The sequence below is a fragment of the Engystomops pustulosus genome, chromosome 1, assembly GCF_040894005.1.
Source record: "Engystomops pustulosus chromosome 1, aEngPut4.maternal, whole genome shotgun sequence".
In the NCBI taxonomy this organism is placed as follows: domain Eukaryota; kingdom Metazoa; phylum Chordata; class Amphibia; order Anura; family Leptodactylidae; genus Engystomops; species Engystomops pustulosus.
In genome coordinates, this window is record NC_092411.1 from 210747799 (window position 1) to 210774411 (window position 26613).

The 26613-nt window shown below is 43.3% G+C and overlaps 1 protein-coding gene across 1 annotated transcript in view; it reads right to left on the reverse strand.

Moving 5' to 3' along the window:
* Positions 1–427: 427 nt before the first annotated feature.
* The window catches only part of LOC140103819 (uncharacterized), a 40959-nt gene continuing 14773 nt past the window's right edge, over positions 428–26613 (reverse strand). The window contains exons 2-7 of the mRNA XM_072127104.1: positions 24399–24752; positions 22015–22068; positions 9753–9911; positions 4829–4905; positions 2653–2697; positions 428–1131 (exon numbers count right to left, since the gene is read on the reverse strand). Of these exons, the coding sequence (XP_071983205.1) occupies positions 1078–1131; positions 2653–2697; positions 4829–4905; positions 9753–9911; positions 22015–22068; positions 24399–24752 (743 nt within the window). The 3' untranslated portion in view covers positions 428–1077. The remainder of the gene's footprint in view (positions 1132–2652; positions 2698–4828; positions 4906–9752; positions 9912–22014; positions 22069–24398; positions 24753–26613) is intronic.

The window sequence follows — 26613 nt, forward strand, 5'->3', positions numbered from 1 at the left end:
CAGAAAAACAGCATTCATAGAATCATATCTGTTATATTTGGTAACTGTAGTTTGAACACAAAAATGACTAATATCGATATGATTATGCACCTGTGTCAGATTTCTGTCAGATATGCGCCAAAAAACTGAAACAACTTTTGGCTCATTCATTAAGGCCTTGAATAAGCGTGCGCAATGGGCAGTCTGTGGGCCAAAAGGCACACAGTTTAGACCAGCTAAAAGCAGGTCTAAAAGTAGAACAGTCTTAGGCTACATTCGCACGAACATATGGGGGACGTATATATGGCCGACATATATACAGCAGATATACGTCCCCCATACATCACAATGGGTGCACGTGTGGCACCATACCGCTCCATACCCCATAGAAAGATAGGACATGTCCTATCTCTCTCCGGAATACGGCACAGTGTGCCATATATTCTTATGGAGAGGGGTGGGGTCGAGCGGCACCCTCCTCTCTCCCCACGGTACGGCGGGCGATAGCAGTGTCAATATAGCCTTAATCTGTGACAGATTCATCATCACAATGCGGCAGTAGACTAGTGTTGTCGAGCTCTGCACTTCATTAATGAAGCAGTTTCAGATGAAACGGTAAACAGTACCTAGTACAAATACATAGATTATACGGCATCTTTTGTGAATTATCTATGTATATGATATGTGAAATAATCTGGATGAGTATATCAATAAATGTAAGCATGATTTCTTCTATACTATTTTGAGAGCGATCATCATTTAATTTACCTCTGCTCTTACCTCAAGAACATGAATGTTCTTATGTAATATAAAGAAGTTAGCATAAACTGTGACTTTGTACTTTATCCACAGATACAGAATTATTTTCTTATTGGATGAGGTCCGACTGCAGGGGTTCAATTGCCATAAATAAATGAGGCAGCATCCTTCATTCTATTCATTCTCTATGGGACTTTCGGAGATAGCCAAGTACAGTCCTATAAGTTTGCAACTTGAGGCGACCTCCTTATTACCCATATATAGGAACATATATTGTAAACTTTTTGGTCTTCGATTTGATCACATGTGATTATAAATATTTTTAGGTTATAACCAGTCTTATGGTGATTGAAGTTCATGGTAGGATCCACTTAAATAGATGTAAGTTAAATCCTGAAAAAAATAAGAAGTAAAAGATAAATATGGCATTAAATGATTAATCGGTAATTTGTACCTACACAAGGGCACATGGTGGGAATTTATTAAGACTGCTGTTTTGAACTTCAGACTTCAATGGCCTAATGACCTAATGGAAACCTAGTGAATACTGTAGCAGAAAGAAATACCTGTTAAAGGGAACCTGTCACAATGTATTCTGCAGGCAGCATGTTATGGAGCATATGGAACTGAAAAGATCAATATTTAGGCTTGTGGAAAAGATTAAATTTTCTCGTCTTTGTCAGAGCCTGGGCCAACAAAAGAATCATCAGGCAAGCCCTATCCTCAGTCAGAGGGATGGTCCTAACAGTGATTGACAGTTATCTCTGTATGCACTACTATAGAGGAGAATCAGTAAGGACCACCCCATGACTCATTTAACAGTTTAAAGTGTAAAACATCTGAGATATAAACGATGAAATGACAAGTTATACAAAATCTTTTACACATAAAATACTGCCTGCAAATTGGACTGCATTTTGCAGCTTGCTGCAACTGCGCTGTATAATCACCTCCTAATCACCTGGCATAGTTTATACCAGGACATGAATATAAGCCTCAGGATCGAGATTCTGGATTGAATCTTCTTCTACCCAACTTTGTACTCACTGCTAGTGCGATGTGGTTAACTTTTTAGATGGTGTGGTCATAGAGACTGTATCATCTAAAGAAGTTTTTTTTTGCAGAGATAGGTTATTTGCTCACCTCTGCCTGCCCCACGCATGGCATGTGATGGAGGACAGCTGGGGGCCTAGTAAAGATCCCCAGGTCTGTCCTCATCATTTACCGATTAGTCCCTGCCAGAGGCATTTTGGCAATTTTGATGTTTTCTTACATTACAGGGTTTACTTTAAAATCTTAGAAGTACAGGCATTTTCAGCCACAACTATACCAAGTATTTGTATTTTTATATTATTATAATTATTATATTATTATTCTTTAGTTTTATATGTAAAAAAGGGAATGATCTCAAATTCTTTGCCTGTTTTATATATTTAAAAAAAAACTTTCTTTAGTTTATATTTATAGTCTCCCTAGGGGACTCATTAGTTAAGATCATATTCCACTTGTGCAGCATAGTACTTTTATATTGGCTGGTTGTAAAGGCTTTAAGAACCTTCATGATCCCACTGTCACATGACCTGAATGAGTGCCAGCTAACATTCAAATTGTCATTTGAAGCTTCTTAATGAAAGTAAATATGTGGATCATCTATGGTTGTGCCAGGGACAGATTTGTTGCTGTTCCTAAGAGCACCGGGGGCTGCACCTATCTTCAGCGGTGTCGCATTTTTTAAAATTATCCCCCTGGAAGTGCTTTGTTATAGAAATGTTGGCCTCAATATAGTCATACACTTACTTATAACAGGCAACCACTGGCATAAGTAAAATTTCAATAGACCTAACACACTGATTCAAATAAGAGAATTGCTTACATCCAATGCTCACTTTCTAAAGATCAGGATCTGGTACTTACTGTGTAAGGGTGTTCATCCTCTTGGATACATTCATTGTTTTCATTCTGTAAAATAAGGAAAGTAATTATTTCATATAATCTGCCATACAGCAGATAGAAAATTAGTGCAGGTCCTATTCCAGCCCACGTCCATGGAATCACTGTTAGGGTCCGGTGATACCACGTGTCTAACCCTCCGTCTCTTGTCTTCTTCTCTAATAAGTATCCCTCTTGTCTGGGCTGTCAGTTTTGGTGGCAGACCATGTCTTACAATCAGTAATGCCATTTTACTTATATTTACAAATCAATTCAATAGTGCTCCATGAAGATTTGGTTGCATTGCCTAGGGATATCTGATTCACACTTTTAGTGGGCTTGGTGTTGTCTGGAGTGGTGGCGAGTGTTGATGAAGAGCAAATGTCTGTGATGGGTTTGTTTGTTTACTTTATTTTGTGCTGTAACTACTGTTATATTAGTGCCATCGACTGTACTCCATTCTCTTTGCCAGAAAGGACATTAAAGTTTGTGACTCTTTCCTGGGGATATGCAATCCTCTGTATATGATATTCTGGGCACCTCTCCTCCTCTCTTTTGTTACACAGATAACACTAATATCTGCCCTTCTTTCTTTGTTTTACTACACTTTGTTGTGCTACATTTATAAATGTAGCTTTGTTATCACCCTCTGTGGTCATTCCACAGATAATAGTTTTGAGTTAGAAATGGATTCTCTATTCCTGGAGTCACTGACTGGGATTGAGGAACAAATAAAACAGGGGAGACATTTTACTTCAATATTCTGTGTAGAAAACATCTGTATCCACAGATCTGAACACTGTAACATGACCTGCCCCTCCTCCCTTACAGAGGGAGCAGCAGCCCCTCCCCCTAGAGTTCATAGAGTTTTTACAAAACGGTTTCACAGGGCTTAACAGCACAGCCAGGGGAAGCAGCTACTTGAGGAATAGGCCAAACTGAGTAGGATAGCAAGGTTATAGGTAATCAAGATATTGGGGCACATTTACATACCCGGGCCACTGGAGTTCACCGAAAGTGCATTATCCGACTCCAATGCACTGTGCCGCGATTCACTAAGATCATGCGCCCAATATCCTGCATGTGCTCCTTCCCCACTTAGGTTCGATGGAGTTCACATTCTTTTAAGTGGTGCATGTAAGTGCTTTGGCTTGCAACACAATTTGAATGTTAAATCCCGCGCTCAGTCTGAATCAGTCGGAGCATCCAACGGCACGCCCCTTAAATTGTGTCACATGGAAGCCAGTGCAGCTGCGCCAAAATCCCAGTGCAGACACTTCTTAAATACCTGTGCAAGCCGTGCAATCCCCAAAAAAGGCGCACAGTCCCTTAGTAAATGAGCCCCAATAGATAAAGAGCTATTTGATTTATGAAAAAATATCCAAGTTGCACTTTAATGCCTTTTTTGGATATTTGCCCCTTTGGTTAAATTATATATAAATGGCATTGCTCTCAGTGGATCTCTTACCCCTTCCCCACTCCATAACGTTTAGTGTAATTGTACATTTTTGTGAACTTCTATCTATTTTGCAAGTAAGGCAGAATTCAGAAGAGTTTTCAGCATGAATGTCTGTTTATCAAGGAAAGAGAAAGTGCTAGTCCCCTAAAATAGGACATCCCCCAAAAATAAGGCCTAGTACAATTTTGTTCAATCTTAGAAATATTAGGCCTCCCCTGAAAATAAGACCTAGTGGCAGTCATTGCAGCAGCTCCCCCCAAGCTGCATATTAGTTTTTTTAGATGCTGCAATAGGTTGTGACATGGGTGAAGAATTGCGGAATAAAATTACTGACTGTTGCAGGACAAATACACTACAAGCAGCTACATGGACTTGAAGTGGTCATTTAAGGAAAGTGCTGTTGCTAAACATGAGAGATTGGGGCCAAATATTCCAATAATTCAGAGTTTGGAGAGTTATCAGGATGTTTTAGAAGATGATTTTTTGTTCACCAATAAATGTAAGTTCTTGTTCCCCTGAAAATAAGACCTAGTGCCTCTTCAGGAGAAAAATTGAATTTAAGACACTGTCTTACTTTTGGGGAAACAGGGTATATGGCGATAGAAGTATTTTCCTCTGATACAGTTTCTTAAATTCACATGTACCATTGATTTATGCAAATTGTAAAAAGTTAGTGAACATTTAAAACTATTTTCAACTGACCTGGTAAACCGTAGGTGCTGGAATTGAGGGCAGTCTTCTGTTGATATTTTTGTGCGGCTTGAAAGACATGTCTTCATCTATAAAAAAAAAAAATGTATTGACCATATTATTTCTTACAGTGCACTTTGCAAATGTCTGGTTTTGTGAGGACAAGGCTGTTAACAGTTCCACGAGGGGTTGTTTTTTTGTGACACATATTAGGGAATATAAAACATAATGAAAATTATTTATTAAAAAAAACAATTCCACATTCATTTAATATTAATAGTATTTAATATTCCATGCCATGTACTTGCAGGAAAACAATTCCAAATGGAGTGAAATTGGTGAAAAAATGCATACGTGACGTTTTCTTATGGGCTTGGACTTTACTGCTTTCACTAAGCAAATGACATGTCTACTTTATTCTTTGGGTTGGTACGATCACGGGGATACCAAATTTATATAGGTTTTATAATGTTTTTTATACATTTGCAAAAATTAAAACCTCCTTTACAAAAAGTAGGTAGTGGTCTTAGCCTCACATCAGATGCTTCATGCTTATTTCATGTTTTTTTTATTGCTTGTATATTGACCAAGACTGGACATTCCGTATTCTTTTTTTATATTATTTTGTTTTTATATTCTTTTTGAACAATAGAATAAGTGTGATATTTCAGTTTTCTGGTTCACATTGGGGGAGATGTGTCTTTTTGGCACAGTGCACATCTGATAAATATGGCCTAGTGTAAGGCTATCGCATCCTTCTTTGCAACTTCTATTATTTGTTCTTTCTGTAAGGCAGTCTTATCCCAGGAGGGTCAGAGTCCACAGATCTGACTTCATGCAGCCCAGTAGCTGCTGAAGTACCGTAAATGGCAGGAAGTAGAGGTGAAGGATTCCTATCCCTACCCTCCTGGTGTCTCCTCTGAACTGCTGGATCAGGTGTGTACTGTGGGATATGTGCACTTTTATATACATATTATGCTGTACCATGTGTGGGATAATATGTATATAATGGTGCACATCCTCCATTTTTTAGTGTGTCAGGTCAGGTGACCAGACCCTCTGACACCCTTCCTCCCAACAGTACCGTTTTATGAGCGCATTCCTGCCACCTCGGGCCATTCGGAGTTTGTCCTGCGAGGCGAGATCAGCCCCTGCTACCTCCTTACTTGTGCTTCTTCATGACTGCATGGGGGCCACAGGAAGAAGAGGAGGGTGCCAGCGAAGGAGGATAGAGGACAGGAGGCCATGGGAGGAGGCTGTGGGACAGGAGGCTACAGGAGGTATCTGGAGGACAGGAGGAGGCCACAGGAGGGGGCTGAAGGACAGGAGGCCACAGTAAGAGGAGGATAGAGGAAAAGAGGAGGCCACAGGAGGAGGCTGGAGGACAAGAGGCCACAGGAGGAGGCTGCAGGACAGGAGGCCACAGGAGGAGGCTGGAGACTACAGAAAGAGGCTGCAGGACAGGAGGCCACAGAAAGAGGCTGGAGGATAGGAGGAGGCTGCAGGATAGGAGGCCACAAGAGGAGGTTGGAGTACAGTGGGCTACAGGAAGAGACTTGAGGACAGGAGGCTGGAGGACAAGGGGCCACAGGAAAAGGCCAGAGGATAGGAGGCTACAGGAGTAGGCTGTAGGACAGGAGGCCATGTGGGGAGGCTGGAGGACAAAGGGGCCACAGGAGGAGACTAAAGGACAGGAGGCCACAGGAGGAGGCTGCAGGTCAGGTGGCAACAGTAGAGGCCTGGGGTACAGGGGCCACAGGAGAAGGTTGGAGGACAGGGAACCACAGAATGACAAGAGGAGGCTGGAGGACAGGATGAGGCTTCAGGACAGGGGGCCACAGGAGTAGGCTGTTGGACAGGAGAAAGCTAGTGGTCAGGAGGTAACTGGAGCACAGGGGACTACAGGAGGAGGCTGGAGGACAGAGAGCCACAGTATGAGGAGGCTGGAGGAAAGGAGGTGCTGGAGGACAGGGGGACACAGGAGGAGGCTGGAGAACCGGGTGGCCACAGGAGGAGGCTGGAGGATAGGAGGAGGCTGAAGGACAGGGCGGCACACAAGGATGCTGGAGGACAGGAGGCGGCTGGAGCACAGGGGGGCTATAGGAGGAGGCTGGAGGACAGGGGGACACAGAAATAGGAAGATAAAGAACAGGGGACACACCATGTGAGGAGTGGTGGGGTCGGAGCAGGGCCGGATTGTAGGGGGGACACTCGGGACGCACGACCAGTGGCCCACACCACTGCTCCCGAGGTCATGTGCTGCAGATGTTCCCACAACTTCAGTCTATGGCAGAGGAAGGGAAGGAGGTTGGCATGCATCGGTGGAACGATGGAAGGTGAGTACAATTATATTATTTTACCTAGGACTGTATATAGTTATAATGGGAGTCTGTACTGTATATACACTCACCGGCCACTTTATTAGGTACACCTGTCCAACTGCTCGTTAACACTTAATTTCTAATCAGCCAATCACATGGCGGCAACTCAGTGCATTTAGGCATGTAGACATGGTCAAGACAATCTCCTGCAGTTCAAACCGAGCATCAGTATGGGGAAGAAAGGTGATTTGAGTGCCTTTGAAAGTGGCATGGTTGTTGGTGCCAGAAGGGCTGGTCTGAGTAACTGCTGATCTACTGGGATTTTCACACACAACCATCTCTAGGGTTTACAGAGAATGGTCCAAAAAAGAAAAAACATCCAGTGAGCGGCAGTTCTGTGGGTGGAAATGCCTTGTTGATGCCAGAGGTCAGAGGAGAATGGGTAGACTGGTTCGAGCTGATAGAAAGGCAACAGTGACTCAAATCGCCACCCGTTACAACCAAGGTAGGCAGAAGAGCATCTCTGAACACACAGTACGTCGAACTTTGAGGCAGATGGGCTACAGCAGCAGAAGACCAAACTGGGTGCCACTCCTTTCAGCTAAGAACAGGAAACTGAGGCTACAATTTGCACAAGCTCATCGAAATTGGACAGTAGAAGATTGGAAAAACGTTGCCTGGTCTGATGAGTCTCGATTTCTGCTGCGACATTCGGATGGTAGGGTCAGAATTTGGCGTCAACAACATGAAAGCATGGATCCATCCTGCCTTGTATCAACGGTTCAGGCTGGTGGTGGTGGTGTCATGGTGTGGGGAATATTTTCTTGGCACTCTTTGGGCCCCTTGGTACCAATTGAGCATCGTTGCAACGCCACAGCCTACCTGAGTATTGTTGCTGACCATGTCCATCCCTTTATGACCACAATGTACCCAACATCTGATGGCTACTTTCAGCAGGATAATGCACCATGTCATAAAGCTGGAATCATCTCAGACTGGTTTCTTGAACATGACAATGAGTTCACTGTACTCAAATGGCCTCCACAGTCACCAGATCTCAATCCAATAGAGCACCTTTGGGATGTGGTGGAACGGGAGATTCGCATCATGGATGTGCAGCCGACAAATCTGCGGCAACTGTGTGATGCCATCATGTCAATATGGACTAAAATCTCTGAGGAATGCTTCCAGCACCTTGTTGAATCTATGCCACGAAGAATTGAGGCAGTTCTGAAGGCAAAAGGGGGTCCAACCTGTTACTAGCATGGTGTACCTAATAAAGTGGCCGGTGAGTGTAGTTAGTTATTATAGGGGGATTTATATATCGGTAGTTAGAGGGGACTGTATATAGTTATTATAGGGGGTGTATATAGTTATTATAGGGGACTCCATATATAGTTATTATGGGGTACTTTATATATAGTTATTATAGGGGGACTGTATTTAGTTATAGGGGGGATGTACATAGTTATTATAGGAGGACAGTATATTGTTATAGGGAGTCTGTATATAGTTATTATAGGGGGCTGGATATAGTTATTATAATTGTAAACAGTGATTGCAGTGGGGCTGTATATAGTGATTACGGGGGCTGTATACAGTGATTGCTGGGAGAGCTGTATATAGTGATTGCCGGCGGCCCTATATATTGTGATTACTGGGAGCTATATACAGTAATTGCGGGGGTGGGGGGGGGGCTGTATACAGTGATTGCTGGTGGAACTGTATATAGTGATTGCTGGGGGCTGTATATAGTGATTGCTGGGGGGCTGTATATAGTGATTACTGGGCAGCTGTATACAGTGATTGCATGGGGTTGTGTATAGTGATTACTGAGGGAGCTGTATATAGTGATTGCTGGGGGGCTGTATATAGTGATTGCTAGGGGGTTTATATAGTGATTTGTGGGGGCTGTATACTGTGATTGCTGGGGGAGCTGTATATAGTGATTGCTGGGGGGCTGTATATAGTGATTACTGGGGGAACTGTATATAGTGATTGCTGGGGGGCTGTATATAGTGACTGCTGGGATCTGTATACTGTGATTGCTGGTGGAGCTGTATACAGTGATTGCTGGGGGGCTGTATACAGTCATTCCTGGGGGTGCTGTATACAGTGATTGCTGGGGGTGCTGTATACAGTGATTGCTGGGGGGCTGTATACAGTGATTGCTGGGGGAGCTGTATACAGTGATTGCTGGGGGAGCTGTATATAGTGATTGCTGGGGGGCTGTATACAGTGATTGCTGGGGGGGGGCTGTATAAAGTGAATACTGGAGGCTGTATATAGTGATTACTGGGGGCTGTATATAGTGATTACTGGGGAGGCTGTATATAGTTATTGCTGGGGAGCAGTATATAGCGATTGCTGTCCCCTGTCTGGACTACATTCAATGGGGGCCCCCACCATATTTTGCACCCAGGGGCCCCCACCAACCTTTATCCAGCCCTGGTGGTAAATTTTCTTTAACTTATCTTTGGAACAGTAGGATCTAGTTTAAACCTTTGGTGTATTGTCCGTGGACTATGTGGACTACAGCAAAATTATTTCAGGTAAGAAACATTTTGTTATAATTACCATGTGGGTTGAAAGGAGTTGTCATGTTTCATACTCACTTGGTGACGATAAAGTTGGCTTTTCATGTATAGAATCTGGGGTCTCTTGTGATTTATTACAGCCTCTTCTTCTATGCCAAATAAGAGAGGCAGCCACAACCAAAATCACTGCAACTACTGATCCAATTATAACACCTATTATAAGAGGAGTGTTCCCATCTGCAACAAAAGGAGAAGGTAATTTATACATAAATTTACATACATTTACTGCATAAATGTTAAAGCAGTATTCCCATCTCAGACAGTTATCTGATAGCTGGGAATATCAATGCAGCTATGGTCAGATGCAGAGCCGGATCATCATTGGCGCTCTTGGAGCGCCAGCGCCGGGCCCCCGGATGCAAATTTATTGATTGGGGGCCCCCGGGCTGGCGCTCCAATGATCCGGCTCCTGCTGTGGCCCCCGGTAGGCCTCGACCATCGGCAGTCGGGCAGGGGCCTCCGTCCGTCCGGACCGGAAGCTCCTGCCCGTCACTATATAGTGCTCGATGCGGCCATTTCCGGCCGCTCGAGCACTATTACTGGAGCGATGTGGCCGGAAGACAACCCCGGCGCACATCGCTCCATGAACTGGGATGCGCGGCCGCGTGATGACGTCACCACGCGGCCGCGCACCCCTTCCTTCCCGGACGCGGCAAGAAGAAGCAAGACACGGGACCTGAGGTGAGTAAAATGTTTGTTTTTTTTTTATCAAACAGTATTAAAAGATGGTGGGGGCAGAAATATCTAAAATAATTAATTTGTCGTGGGCAGCACATTAAATAGTTAATTGTGTGTGTGGGGGGCAGCAGCATATTAAATAGTTTATTATGGGGGGGGCAGCATATTAAATAGTTAATGGTGGGGGGGCAGCATATTGAATAGTTAATGGTGGGGGGGGGCAGCATATTAAATAGTTAATGGTGGGGGGGCAGTATATAAAATAGTTAATTGTGGGGGGGGGGGGGGAGCATATAAAATAATTAATTGTGGGGGGGCCAGCATAAAAAATCTTTTATTATGGGGGGCGGCATATTAAATAGTTTATTATGGGGGCATTAAGTAGTTAATTCTGGGAGGGGCAGCATATTAAATAGTTAATTGTGTGTGTGGGGGGGGGGGTAGAATATTAACTCCCTCACGCTCTGAGGTTTACATGTATGGCACAGAGGTGCGGCGCCACCATCTTTATTCCTATCATCGGTTGCCATAATAGCCTTGGGTCTTCATCAGACCCAAGGCTGCATGGCATCTGCAGTTTCGTTACAATGTACCAGTGGCTCATTGTAATGAATACTTTATAAAAATGCCATAAACTGCAATACATATACAGTAGTATTGTAGTATATGGTAGGAATGATAACACCATCGAGGGTTAAAGTACTCTAAAAAGTAGTAAAAAAAAAAAAAGTATAAAAAACAAATCCCCCCCTTCCCTAGAACTGATATTAAATTTAAAGGGGTTGTCCGAGTTTTCAAAAAAAACTATATGTGGCCGGGAGCGGGATGACTAAAACAATAAAGCTGTGCTTACCTTCCGGTGCCCTCCGGTATCCAGCGCTGCTGTTGCTCCGGTCCGGGCGCCATGTAAACAAACATGGCCGCCATAGCAGCGCTGGATTCAGCTTCCGGCCGGACCCGACAACCTTCCGGCCCCCATACACAATGCTGTGTACAGGGACGGATATGCGTACCCGGCCACGGCCGGCCGGAAGCTGAATGCAGCGCTGCTCCGGCGGCCATGTTTGTTTACATGGCGCCCGGACCGGAGCAACAGCAACGCTGGATACGGGAGGGCACCGGAAGGTAAGTACAGCTTTATTGTTTTAGTCAGCCCGCTCCCGGCCACATATAGTTCTTTTTTTTTTAAACTCGGACAACCCCTTTAATAAACAGTAAAAATCACAAACACATTAGGGATTGCGCATCTCAAAATATCTGATCTATCAAAATAAAAAAACGGTTATTGCTGGTGTTGAACCACATTACTGAAAATAGCGCCCAAATATCCGAAACGCAACTTTTACACAATTTTACATCACATAAAAAATGTAATAAAAACTGATCAAAATGTCGCACAGCCCTCAAAATGGTAGCAATGAAAACGTCAGCTCATGACTCCGCACACATCTCAGTACCTTATACACTCAAGTATAAGCCAACCCTTATATAGCCAGCAACTGAACCTGATATAGCCTTCCTCCTGCCCCGTATACAGCCAGCCAGCCCCCATATATACCCAGCACCTGCCCCCGATATATAGCCTGCCCCTGCCTCCGTATATAGCCAGCTCCTGCCATTGTATAGCCTTCCTCCTGCCCCGTATACAGCCAGCCAGCCCCCATATATACCCAGCACCTGCCCCCGATATAGCCTGCCCCTGCCTCCGTATATAGCCAGCTCCTGCCATTGTATAGCCTTCCTCCTGCCCCGTATATATAACCAGATCCTGCCCTTATATAGCCTTCCTCCTGCACCTGTATACAGCCAGCCAGCCCCCATATATACCCAGCACCTGCCCCCAATATAGCCTGCCCCTGCCTCCGTATATAGCCAGCTCCTGCCCTTGTATAGCCTTCCTCCTGCCTGTACATATAACCAGATCCTTCCCCCGTTTAGCCTTCCTCCTGCCCTTATATAGCCAGCTCCTGCCCCTATAAAGCCTTCCTCCTGCCCCAGTATATAGCCAGCTCCTGCCCCGTATATAGCCAGCTCCTGCCCCTATATAGCCTTCCTCCTGCCCCCGTATATAGCCAGCTCCTGCCCCTATATAGCCTTCCTCCTGCCCCAGTATATAGCCAGCTCCTGCCCCGTATATAGCCAGCTCCTGCCCCTATATAGCCTTCCTCCTGCCCCCGTATATAGCCAGCTCCTGCCCCTATATAGCCTTCCTCCTGCCCCTGTATATAGCCAGCTCCTGCCCCTATATAGCCTTCTTCCTGCCCCCGTATATAGCCTTCCTCCTGCCCCCGTATATAGCCTTCCTCCTGCCCCCGTATATAGCCTTCCTCCTGCCCCGTATATAGCCTTCCTCCTGCCCCCGTATATAGCCAGCTCTTGCCCCCGTATATAGCCTTCCTCCTGCCCCCGTATATAGACTTCCTCCAGCCCCCGTATATAGCCAGCTCCTGCCCCCGTATATATCCTTCCTCCTGCCCCCGTATATATCCTTCCTCCTGCCCCCGTATATTTCCTTCCTCCTGCCCCCGTATATAGCCAGCTCCTGCCCCCGTATATATAGCCAGCTCCTGCCACCGTATATATAGCCAGCTCCTGCCCCCGAATATAGCCAGCTCCTGCCCCCGTATATATCCTTCCTCCTGCCCCCGTATATATCCTTCCTCCTGCCCCCGTATATTTCCTTCCTCCTGCCCCCGTATATAGCCAGCTCCTGCCACCGTATATATAGCCAGCTCCTGCCCCCGAATATAGCCAGCTCCTGCCCCCGAATATAGCCAGCTCCTGCCCCCGTATATATAGCCAGCTCCTGCCCCCGAATATAGCCAGCTCCTGCCCCTTGTAGCACTCAAAAAAAGAAAGTCTTTTTTTTTTTATTGACTCGAGTATAAGCTGAGTTTGAGGTTTTAGCACATTTTTTGTGCTGAAAAACTTGGCTTATACTCGTGATGAGGTTTTAATTTTTTAAGATGTATTAAAACTCAATAAAACCTGTATAAATGTAGTTTCCCTGTGATCTTACTGAACCAAAGAGTAAAGTGTACAAAATTCATTTGGGGGCCCAGTATACTGCATAATTAATGGAGGGGGCAGAATATAAAATAGTTTAGAGGAAGCCAGTGTATGAAATTTATTGGGGGTGAGGCCCAGTATGTAAAATAGTTCACAGGGTGGGGTGAGGGGGCAGTATATTAAATAACTAAATAGGGGGGGGCAGTATATTAAATAATTAAATTAGAAGGTCCAGTCTCTAAAATTCAAGTGGCACCCCAGTATATTAGAAAGGGCCATAAATCGGTAAATTACTTCATTAAAGGGGGCAATATATAAATGAAGTCATGGGGGAACCATATATTGTGTAACTGGTGGGTGACATAAAATTAGGGGTACAGTATTACTCAGGGTCTGTAGTATAGTAATATATGCAGGGAACACAGAGGTTTTATTGTGGGGTATATTTGGGGGGGGGGGCATATTTCTGTTATCCAGGTGACATTATACTGTGAGTAACTGTGGTATTTTTAGGGGAACAGTGTGGGGTATGCGCTGCCAGGAGCAAAAGACATCTGGTGGAAGATTCTTCAGCCATAAGTTACGTCGATTCTGGCCCTGACGGAGAAGAAGTAGAAGTCACCTGTGAGGTACTAGATGCCACTTCTGCAGTGCCGGTAATGTATTAACTGACTAACCTTCTAGTGTGAGACATCTCTCAGCTTGTACTGTACATGTCCTGTTATATTCCTAGTGTCTATAGTGAGCCAGCATTGTGGTGTGGGGTTATTGTCATCAGTTATTGTTATGGTTTTCAGTGTTTTCTTATTTATCAAGCTTGATAAAGGCTCCCTGAGAGCCAAAACATCGCTCTACTTTATTGTACTCTTGCTTAAACATGGAATAAAGAAGACTACTTGTTTCACCTTACATTGGATATTTTGGAGTGGGTGTGAGGGGTATATATGATATGTGGGGGTACAGTGTGGTCAGTTGTGGTGTGAGTGGTATATATGATATACGTGGAGCACAGTGTGGACAGTTGTGGTGTGAGGGGTATATATGATATATGTGGGAGCACAGTGTGGACAGTTGTGGTGTGAGGGGTATATATGATATATGGGGCACAGTGTGGTCAGTTGTGGTGTGAGGGGTATATATGATATATGTGGGGGTACAGTGTGGTCAGTTGTGGTGTGAGGGGTATATATGATATATGTGGAGCACAGTGTGGACAGTTGTGGTGTGAGGGGTATATATGATATATGTGGAGCACAGTGTGGACAGTTGTGGTGTGAGGGGTATATATGATATATGTGGGAGCACAGTGTGGACAGTTGTGGTGTGAGGGGTATATATGATATATGTGGGGGTACAGTGTGGTCAGTTGTGGTGTGAGGGGTATATATGATATATGTGGGGCACAATGGGGTCAGTTGTGGTGTGAGCTGTATATATGATATATGTGGGGGCACAGTGTGGTCAGTTGTGGCGTGAGGGGTATATATGATATATGTGGGGCACAATGGGGTCAGTTGTGGTGTGAGGGGTATATATGAAATATGTGGAGCACAGTGTGGACAGTTGTGGTGTGAGGGGTATATATGATATATGTGGGGGCACAGTGTGGTCAGTTGTGGTGTGAGGGGTATATATGATATATGTGGGAGCACAGTGTGGACAGTTGTGGTGTGAGGGGTATATATGATATATGTGGGGGTACAGTGTGGTCAGTTGTGGTGTGAGGGGTATATATGATATATGTGGGGGTACAGTGTGGTCAGTTGTGGTGTGAGGGGTATATATGATATATGTGGGGCACAATGGGGTCAGTTGTGGTGTGAGCGGTATATATGATATATGTGGGGGCACAGTGTGGTCAGTTGTGGCGTGAGGGGTATATATGATATATGTGGGGCACAATGGGGTCAGTTGTGGTGTGAGGGGTATATATGATATATGTGGGGGCACAGTGTGGTCAGGTGTGGTGTTAGGGGAATATAGGATAAATGTGGGGGCACATTGTGGTCAGTTGTGGTGTGAGGGGTATATATGATATATGTGGGGGCACAGTGTGGTCAGTTGTGGTGTGAGGGGTATATATGATATATGTGGAGGCACAGTGTGGTCAGTTGTGGTGTGAGGGGTATATATGTTATATGTGGGGGCACAGTGTGGTCAGTTGTGGTGTGAGGGGTATATATGATATATGTGGGAGCACAGTGTGGACAGTTGTGGTGTGAGGGGTATATATGATATATGTGGGGGTACAGTGTGGTCAGTTGTGGTGTGAGGGGTATATATGATATATGTGGAGGCACAGTGTGGTCAGTTGTGGTGTGAGGGGTATATATGATATATGTGGGGGCACAGTGTGGTCAGTTGTGGTGTGAGGGGTATATATGATATATGTGGGCTAAAGTGTGGTCAGTTGTGATGTGAGGAGTATATATATGATATATGTGGGGGCACAGTGTGGTCAGTTGTGGTGTGAGGGGTATATATGATATATGTGGGGCACAGTGTGGACAGTTGTGGTGTGAGGGGTATATATGATATATGTGGGGGTACAGTGTGGCCAGTTGTGGTGTGAGGGGTATATATGATATATGTGGTGGTACAGTGTGGTCAGTTGTGGTGTGAGGGGTATATATGATATATGTGGGGGTACAGTGTGGCCAGTTGTGGTGTGAGGGGTATATATGATATATGTGGTGGTACAGTGTGGTCAGTTGTGGTGTGAGGGGTATATATGATATATGTGGGGGCACAGTGTGGTCAGTTGTGGTGTGAGGGGTATATATGATATATGTGGGCTAAAGTGTGGTCAGTTGTGATGTGAGGAGTATATATATGATATATGTGGGGGCACAGTGTGGTCAGTTGTAGTGTGAGGGGTATATATGATATATGTGGGGGCACAGTGTGGTCAGTTGTGGTGTGAGTGGTATATATGATATATGTGGGGGCACGATATGGTCAGTTGTGGTGTGAGGGGTATATATGATATATGTGGGGGTACAGTGTGGTCAGTTGTGGTGTGAGGGGTATATATGATATATGTGGGGGTTACAGTGTGATCAGTTGAGGTGTGAGGGGTATATATGATATATGTGGGGGCACAGTGTGGTCAGTTGTGGTGTGAGGGTTATATATGATATATGTGGGGGCGCAGTGTGGTCAGTTGTGGTGTGAGGGGTATATATGATATATGTGGGAGCACAGTGTGGTCAGTTGTGGTGTGAGGGTTATATATGATATATGTGGGGGTGCAGTGTGGTCAGTTGTGGTGTGAGCGGTATATATGATATATGTGGGGGTACAGTGTGGTCAGTTGTGGTGTGAGGGGTATATATGATATATGTGGGGGTACAGTGTGGTCAGTTGTGGTGTGAGGGGTATATATGATATATGTGGGGCACAATGGGGTCAGTTGTGGTGTGAGCGGTATATATGATATATGTGGGGGCACAGTGTGGTCAGTTGTGGCGTGAGGGGTATATATGATATATGTGGGGCACAATGGGGTCAGTTGTGGTGTGAGGGGTATATATGATATATGTGGGGGCACAGTGTGGTCAGGTGTGGTGTTAGGGGAATATAGGATAAATGTGGGGGCACATTGTGGTCAGTTGTGGTGTGAGGGGTATATATGATATATGTGGGGGCACAGTGTGGTCAGTTGTGGTGTGAGGGGTATATATGATATATGTGGAGGCACAGTGTGGTCAGTTGTGGTGTGAGGGGTATATATGTTATATGTGGGGGCACAGTGTGGTCAGTTGTGGTGTGAGGGGTATATATGATATATGTGGGAGCACAGTGTGGACAGTTGTGGTGTGAGGGGTATATATGATATATGTGGGGGTACAGTGTGGTCAGTTGTGGTGTGAGGGGTATATATGATATATGTGGAGGCACAGTGTGGTCAGTTGTGGTGTGAGGGGTATATATGATATATGTGGGGGCACAGTGTGGTCAGTTGTGGTGTGAGGGGTATATATGATATATGTGGGCTAAAGTGTGGTCAGTTGTGATGTGAGGAGTATATATATGATATATGTGGGGGCACAGTGTGGTCAGTTGTGGTGTGAGGGGTATATATGATATATGTGGGGCACAGTGTGGACAGTTGTGGTGTGAGGGGTATATATGATATATGTGGGGGTACAGTGTGGCCAGTTGTGGTGTGAGGGGTATATATGATATATGTGGTGGTACAGTGTGGTCTGTTGTGGTGTGAGGGGTATATATGATATATGTGGGGGTACAGTGTGGCCAGTTGTGGTGTGAGGGGTATATATGATATATGTGGTGGTACAGTGTGGTCAGTTGTGGTGTGAGGGGTATATATGATATATGTGGGGGCACAGTGTGGTCAGTTGTGGTGTGAGGGGTATATATGATATATGTGGGCTAAAGTGTGGTCAGTTGTGATGTGAGGAGTATATATATGATATATGTGGGGGCACAGTGTGGTCAGTTGTAGTGTGAGGGGTATATATGATATATGTGGGGGCACAGTGTGGTCAGTTGTGGTGTGAGGGGTATATATGATATATGTGGGGGCACGATATGGTCAGTTGTGGTGTGAGGGGTATATATGATATATGTGGGGGTACAGTGTGGTCAGTTGTGGTGTGAGGGGTATATATGATATATGTGGGGGTTACAGTGTGATCAGTTGAGGTGTGAGGGGTATATATGATATATGTGGGGGCACAGTGTGGTCAGTTGTGGTGTGAGGGTTATATATGATATATGTGGGGGCGCAGTGTGGTCAGTTGTGGTGTGAGGGGTATATATGATATATGTGGGAGCACAGTGTGGTCAGTTGTGGTGTGAGGGTTATATATGATATATGTGGGGGTGCAGTGTGGTCAGTTGTGGTGTGAGCGGTATATATGATATATGTGGGAGCACAGTGTGGTCAGTTGTGGTGTGAGGGTTATATATGATATATGTGGGGGTGCAGTGTGGTCAGTTGTGGTGTGAGGGATACTACTACTATATGGTCACTATATGCTGGTAGATACTGGTCTGCGTGTGTAGGTTATTATGTAGTATTGCAGTATTATCCAGTCATTATGTAGTGGTGATAATCAGGATGTAATGTTATTATTTGGGCCCTGTACAGAGGTGTCATTAGTGATATTGCACTTTGCTCGGTGGTGTTTGTATTATAACAATATAGCGGTAAAGATTATCAGTAAATGGAGTTTATAGTTGGTAAATTATTGGTAATACCGGTCACGTTGTGGTAATCCTGTGGGTCAGTTTCGAGGTATCCTTTGCAAATAGTAGCGCTATTGTTTGGAACTTTGGTCTTATGGTACTTTTATTTGGTAACAGTATTGTGGTATCATTATTCAGTAATAATATGGCGGGAGTATTTTTTAGTTTGTCATGGACCAAAATTGGAAATGGTTTAGTAAGTAGGAATTTATCTAAAACTAAAGATACCATTGTTTCTAATATCTCTAGAGCCTTGGAACTGTGTAACTATGTTATATCTTTTTACATATATTGTTATGGGAGGGGGCCCCGCATTGGCTAACGAGCTGGGGGGCCCCATCCTAAATGAGGTGCTCCATACCACTGGGACCCTTAATCTGGCCCTGGTCAGATGGAATACACCTTTTAGTTAGAACTGAAATTCAGTAATATCTGAGTTTTTTTTTTTATTATTTAAAGGCATAGAGGTGCATTGTGCGACAGAACTTGATGTTAATTCCCTTTGCTCCTGCCAGATATTCGGCTTCGAGTTATTCCAAGACTGCCAATAGTTATCAGTGGAGTTGTTTTTTTAAAATTTTAAATATTTTATTTTTTCTTATAATAACATACAGACCAAAAACTGAAAATATAAAAAAATCTTATAAATTAGACAAAGCCTTTTAACATTCAAAATAATCAATATCAAACATTATTAATTCCAAACAATGTTTAACGCACCTTGCCCACTACACAGCAGAACTGCATAGAACTTCAGTTTACACTGTTTTTGATAAATGTGGGCCTCTGGGGCACATTTGCTTGCGCCAGTTTTCTGGCAGACTTTGCACGTTCTTTTCAGGTGTTTAAGAAGCCACATTTGTGTCACATGCAGCCGTTTTGTGGCATGGCTGCATAATTCTTCATGCGACACAAATTTCTGCACTGAAATGGGCGTTCTAATGCTCAGTCGGACCTTGTGCCACATTTATCATGCAAAGTCTGACAGAAGTGTGTGGCACACCCTATGTTAAAGGTGCACCAAAAAAAGAAAGTGGTGCACTCTGTCGGGGCAGTGCAGGGAGCGCCAACCTGACCTCGGCACCTAACATTGGTGCCAATGGGAGCTGCCATCTTGGATGGCTGATCACAGTCCCCCTGTGACATCATCGCAGGGTGGTGATCAGTTGCCATTGCCGCCTACAGTGTCATAGAGTCTCATAGGCTTGCCTAATGAACTTTAACAGTGCCCGAATGGCGGTGAAATTGCAGCAGTATTACAGTATATACTATGAGCAAACAAACCCTGCAGTGTTCAAGAGAGTCTGAAAAAATATTTAAAAAATGTTTTTTAAATAACAGTTTTTTTTAAGTAAAAGTTAAATAACCTTCCTAGAACATTTTGAAAAATAAACAGTAAAAATCATAAACATGCTAGGTATCACCCCATCCCAAAATGCCCATCCTATTAAAGTATAAAAAGATTATTCCCAGCCATGAACACCATAAAGTAAAATAGTGCCCAAATGTCTGAATCGCCACTTTTTCGGCATTTTCCATCCATGATTATTTAAATTTAAAAAAAATAAAAAACAACTCCACTGATAACTTTTGGCTGTCTTGGAATAACTCTGCCGAATATCTGGCATGAGCAAAGGGAAGGGGTTAACATGTCCCAAATTGATATAAATTTAAACACCTGCACATACCGTAAAAAATGATAACTTGCATGATTAGGTCTGTACACCAAAGTGTGATAAAGTTATTGGCCTCTGAATTTGGCTAAATGCCAAATATTTTTTGTGTACAAAATATTTAATTAGTTTTTTTTAATCTACCAAAACTTTATAAAAACCTATATAAATGTATTATCCTTGTGATCGTATCAATCCAAAGAATAAAGACAAAGTACCTTTGGAGTGCAAAATTAAAGCCGTAAAAAAGAGCCCAAAAGTAAACACAGCAAATGTGTTATTTTTCTAAATTTCACAGCACTTAGAATTTCTTTCCAGCTTTCCAGTACATTGCTTGGAATATTAAATGGCACCACTAAAAAGTACACTTTGTCCCTCAGATAACAAGTCCTTACACATCTCTGTAAACATAAAAATAAAAAATGTATCACTTTTGGAATGAGGGGAGTTAAAAAACAAATGCAAAATCGAAAGGGCTGAGTCCTGTAAGGGTTAAAAATGCACCAAAAATGCACCCTTAGTTGAATGGGCATATTCATATCTGCAACTTTCTGCATCAGACCATGCAGAGAAAATCACAAAATGGATTACTTTTTACTGATTCTCACTAATCATTTACATCAGTGGTTCCGTGACAATAAATTGAAAGCAGATGGACACAATGGTGCAGATTTACTTATCCGGTCCATTCGCGATCCAGCGGCGCGTTCTCTGCTTCGGGTCCGGCCAGGATTCACTAAGGTAGTTCCTCCGACATCCACCAGGTGGCGCTGCTGCGCTAAAGTCCGCCGAAATGCACTCAAGTTCACCGGCCTATACCTAGTGAAGGTAAGTGCAAGTTTCGCGACACTTTTTTTCAAAAAATGCAGTGGTTTTTCCGAATCCGTCGGGTTTTTGTTCGCCCATGCCCCCCGATTTCCATCGCGTGCATGGCAGCGCCGATGCGCCACAATCCGATCGCGTGTGCCAAAATCCCGGGGCAATTCAGGGGAAATCGGCGCAAATCGGAAATATTCGGGTAACACGTCGGGAAAACGTGAATCGGGCCCTTAGTAAATTACTAGGAAACACTGTAAAAAAATGCGAACAATGATGTAAAATTATTTGTTATTTCCTCACTAAACATAGGCATGTCTGCCATTGCTGGTCTGAATATTGTCAAGGTCTGAAAGTTGTACACATTTCCTGCCCAACAGCGGCTTGATGGATCTTCCAGCATTACAGATATGGTCAAAACATAGGGGCAGATTTACTTACCCGGTCCATTCGCGATCCAGCTGCGCGTTCTCTGCGGTGGATTTGGGTCCGGGATTCACTAAGGTAGTTCCTCCGACGTCCACCAGGTGGCGCTGCTGCGCTGAAGTCCGCCGAAATGCACTCAAGTTCACTGGCCTATATCTAGTGAAGGTAAGTGCAAGTTTCGCAACACTTTTTTTTTTAAATGCAGCTGTGTTTCCAAATCCGTCGGGTTTTCTTTCGGCCACACCCCCTGGCGCCTCACATATTACCCATGGTCAGATGAAGTGTTTTGAAAAGCAGCCATGTTTTCGAACCACTGGACAACCCTTTTAAAAGTGGATTGTAACTGCACTCAAAGTCAGAATTACTTCATATTCAGCCTCCTGTACGTATTACATCACTAATCTTTGATTGAACACATTGCAAACATAAGTTGTGACGTAATATCTGAGTATTATTTTCTTTACCTTTTGCTTGACCATCTGTGGGTTTCAGATGTGGTGGAGCCACAGTCACATGAGCTGAAATGAAATAAAATACTTTTTGAAATCATTTTCTGTACATGTCCTTTTGTATTTTAAATTGTTAATGTGATTCGTCCCCACTTCAGAGGGCTATAAAATCTGCTCTGTAGGACATCCCTGCACACCTCCTGCATAACGTCACCTCCCTCTCCCATAATTAGCAGTCCGGAGAACCGGACAACTTGTCCCCGCGCTCCATGCTGCTAATTATAACTTTCTTTTCTCTATAAATCCAGCGTGTCCAGTGACGGACAGCGCCGGTATCAAGAAATCAGATTCTAGGTTTTTTGTTCTTTTAACTGCTTAATTTCCTTTAAGTAGAGACAGACAGTGGGATCAATTTATTATTGACGTTGTGACAAAATTGACAGTTTTGGAGAAAATAAAATGCCTACTGATTTGCATCAAAAGAGCAGATTTTTGTACTTTGCTGACCCTTTTTAAAACCGTCTTATAAACAAGGGAAATTAAAAACCTTATTTAGCATTCCCTCGCGGGTTCGCGACTGGACTGGGTAAGTAAATGTGGCCCAATGGCTGCTACCACTGTAGTTACGCCCCTGATGAAAATCTAGGCTTTCAAATCACATCAGGATCATAGGAAGGCATTTATCAGGGCTTCTATGCCAGAAAAGTGGCATAGAAGCTCTGAAATAATTGCAATTGCTAGAGTACTGCCAGCAATTACAATTATTTCCCCCCTTCACACCATCTCCATAGCTCCTACTCCTACCATGTATATTTATGGGCACATAACTGGTACTACCATCCTGTATATATGAACCTATATGAGATACTACTACTCCGTTCCTGTATGTATGGACAGAGAATAGTACTACTACTCCTATTTTGTATACACATGGGCACACTACTGCACTCACTACTCCTATCCTGTACGTATGGACACAACACAGTACTACTACTCCTATCCTGTATATATGGGCATAGAACCTTACCACCACCACTATCCTATATATATATATGGGCACAGCTCGGTACTACTACTGCTCTCCCGTATATATATTGGCACAGCTCAGTACTACTACTACTCCTATCCTGTATATGCAGGCAGAGCAGAAAATTATTACTCCAATCCTGTATACTGTATATGGGCACAACACAGCACTACTACTCTTATCCTGTATATATGGGTCCAGAACATTACTACCACCCATATCCTATATATATCGGCACAGGTCAGTACTATTAGTACTCCTATCCTGTATATATGCAGGAACAGCAGAATAATATTACTCCTATCCTGTATATATGGGCACAACACAGTGCTACCTCTCCTAATATGTATATATGGGCACAGATAAGTATTACTATTCCTAGTCCGTATTTATTGACCCATATATGGACCCCAATACTACCACTCCTATGCTGTATATATGGACACAGCACAGTTTTACTACTCCTGTGCTGTATATATGGGCACAGATTAGTACTACTACCCCTATCCTTCATATATGGGTAGAGTTCAGTACTAGTAATGATAAAGGCAGGTTGGTGGATTTAAATTGAAGATTTTCCTTTCACATCTGTCATCATGGATTGAACTGTAACATGGATTTCATTAAATATATCTTATTGTGAACCAGTCAGGTGGATTCGGGACATCATCCCTGTATGATTACTGTTCGAGACCACATTACCTCAGTCAAGGGCTCTCAGCTCTTCCAGAGAAGTATACCCCGGCTTCACTGCACAAGCACTGTAGGTACACAGCGTGCACCATGAAGGCGGAGTGATCCAGCTTCATTGAGAGAGGAGGTATCAAGATCTCCAGATGTGAGTCCTATGTGCCTCATCAAACTCACATCTATCTCAGTATAAACCCCCATAAGGACCTGTGGGTGGTTTAGTGTCCTGCCAGGTTCTCTTTAACAAATCCAAGATGCAAAGTCCGGAGTAAAGAGGTCCTGTAGGTCACTACGTTATGTTCTGTGATTATTAATAAAGAGTATTTATCTACCACTATATGGTCACTGTATAGTGGAATACTGATACACTCGGGTTGGGGGACCACTTGGGTTGGCTTGCCCCCCGATGCTGAACCCCTAGCTACAACCCAAGACAATAAAAGATTATAGGTGCAGGGCCTAAAGGGAGGAGCAGGACTAATTTTCATTGTATTCCTAGAACCTTGCTAGAACCTGGTGTCATGCTCCTTCCTTCAGGCTCTGCATTATGCAATGCATTGGCTTTGACAGGAGTGTTGCTTTAAAAAAACAAAAACAAAATTAAACAATAGAATAAGGTATATTGTATAGCTTAAACACAACTGCTGACATGAAAACACAATTTTCTGAATGTGCTACTTACAATTTACAGTCAGTTCATATGTACCAGAATCAAACGTATTTGGACTTGAAATTACTAGAGTGTAGTTTCCACTGTCTGAAGCAGTCACATTTGAAATCTCAAGGGATCCATTAGCTGTTACTTGTATTCTACCATTATGCATCTTTCCAATGGTCACACTGCTAGGATCAGAAGGGTTATATGACAGAATATTCTTTGAGATAATTCTTTCTCTTCCTCTGTACCAGTTTACCATGTTGATCGTATCGCCATATTCGAATAGCAGTGTAACATTTTCACCCTTATTTGGTTTTGGTGGTTGTGATTTCATTGGTATTTCAGAGCGGCTCTTTTCTACTTCAAAACAAAAAATTACTTGAAAATAAAAACAAAGAAAATATTATTCAGCAAATAGCGTGAAAAGTTTAATTTATTTTTAATTCCTCAAATTATATACCTTTTTAATTTTTTTGACCCATTTTAGGAAATATATACACATGATATTATCATTTATTTTGTATATACCACTTTTGGTCACTAGAGGAAGCATCATCTGTGCAAGACACACAACACAGATTAATTTTACATGTTAAATGGAACCTGTCACCAGGGACCTTATTTTCCCTAAAGAAAGGTTGCAAAAGCCCATTACAGCTGCAGTGCAAGTATGCCTTTCTGCTTTCTCTAAGCACTTGCATTACATTATAATTTTGTGTTATAACTTACCTTGCACCCTGACAGAATCCTTTGTGTAGTCCTAGGGGTTGGGTTTTGGTTAAGATGCATTTCAAAAAACAACATGTGACTTATCTGCTGCAGACTGCTCATCTCTTGGCCCCCACCTTTATGCTCCTGTACAGCTTTTTGAAATGCATCCAAACCAAAGCACAACCACTACACAGGGGATTCTGTCAGGGTGCAAGGTAAATTATAACATACAATTATGTTGTAATCAAATGCTTAGAGAAAGCAGAAAGGTATATTTGCTATCCACCTGTAATGGGCTTCTGTAACCTGTCTTAAGTGAAAATGATATCCCTGATGACAGGTTCCCTTTGAAGATCATTTGTTAATGTCATGTCACTAGGGAGCGACGAACAACCTGCTCTTGTTCTTTTGAAGCAGGAGGGAAAATTTGAAAACAGGGGAGACTGTACATGGTACTGAGCTGATCTGATTGCTGCATATCACTACAAATATCTTACACATTGCAGAAAACGCTCTGAGTGAGACCAATAGAGTGCTCTGGCCTTTCAAGACATGATCACAGGTCTTCTTCCCAGCAGGGCCGGCGCTATGGGTAGGCAAAGGTGGCAATTGCCCAGGGCCCCCTGAAAGAGGAGAATATCTTCTTTTAAATCAATCTTGAATTTTGTTTCTAGGTGCTATGGATCCAGAGATATTCAGGTTTAAAGTGAGAATATCAGGTGCCATTTTTATATATAAAAATCACTCCCAACGGCAGTTTAACAGTTATTATTAGAAACACACATTTAGATTCATATAAAAGAGGAGACTCTCTTCTTTCATAGGAAAAAAGAATTGAGGTTTTATGTGTCACAGAGCCAGAGATACAGCCCCCTGAAATTAGCCCCCCCCCAAATCCAGATTCTTAGCCATCAGGCTGCAGGGAGCATTTGCTGCACACAGGAGCTGCTGCACCTCACAGATAATGGAAATATTCACTTTATATGTTACTACATTTTGAGAAGGGATAATATCAACTAATATTCATGTTTTTAACCCTTCTCTATGCAGAACTATCTAAGAACACACTTTGGGCCACATGTATCAATCGTTTTTTTCTGTTGTTTTTGCGCCTTTTCATTCAGGCATGCCGTTTTTGAGCCATTTTTGCGACTAAACGGCAAACTAGCTGCACAGCAAAAATAACCAGCTTTCCCTCATTTATCATAGCAATCCAGATGTTTTGCTGAGACTAATGATATTCATCACTTGCGACTTTTCATTTAGGCGCAAAAACGGGCGCAAAAAAAAACACTCCAACCCAAAGGTGGCGTTATCTGAGAAGAAAGCACTGAGCCCCTTTGCAGAACAGCTCATTTCTAGCAGCAGAGCTCAGCCAGACACTAGAACATATAATACAGACATTAGATACACTGCAGACAGGAGCTGCAGACTCTATTTACAGTTCATCACCTTCTATTTACAAAACATTCTGCAGACTCCTGAGCTCAAAGCAAGAGCTCAGAACTTTGCAGAATGTTGCAGATAC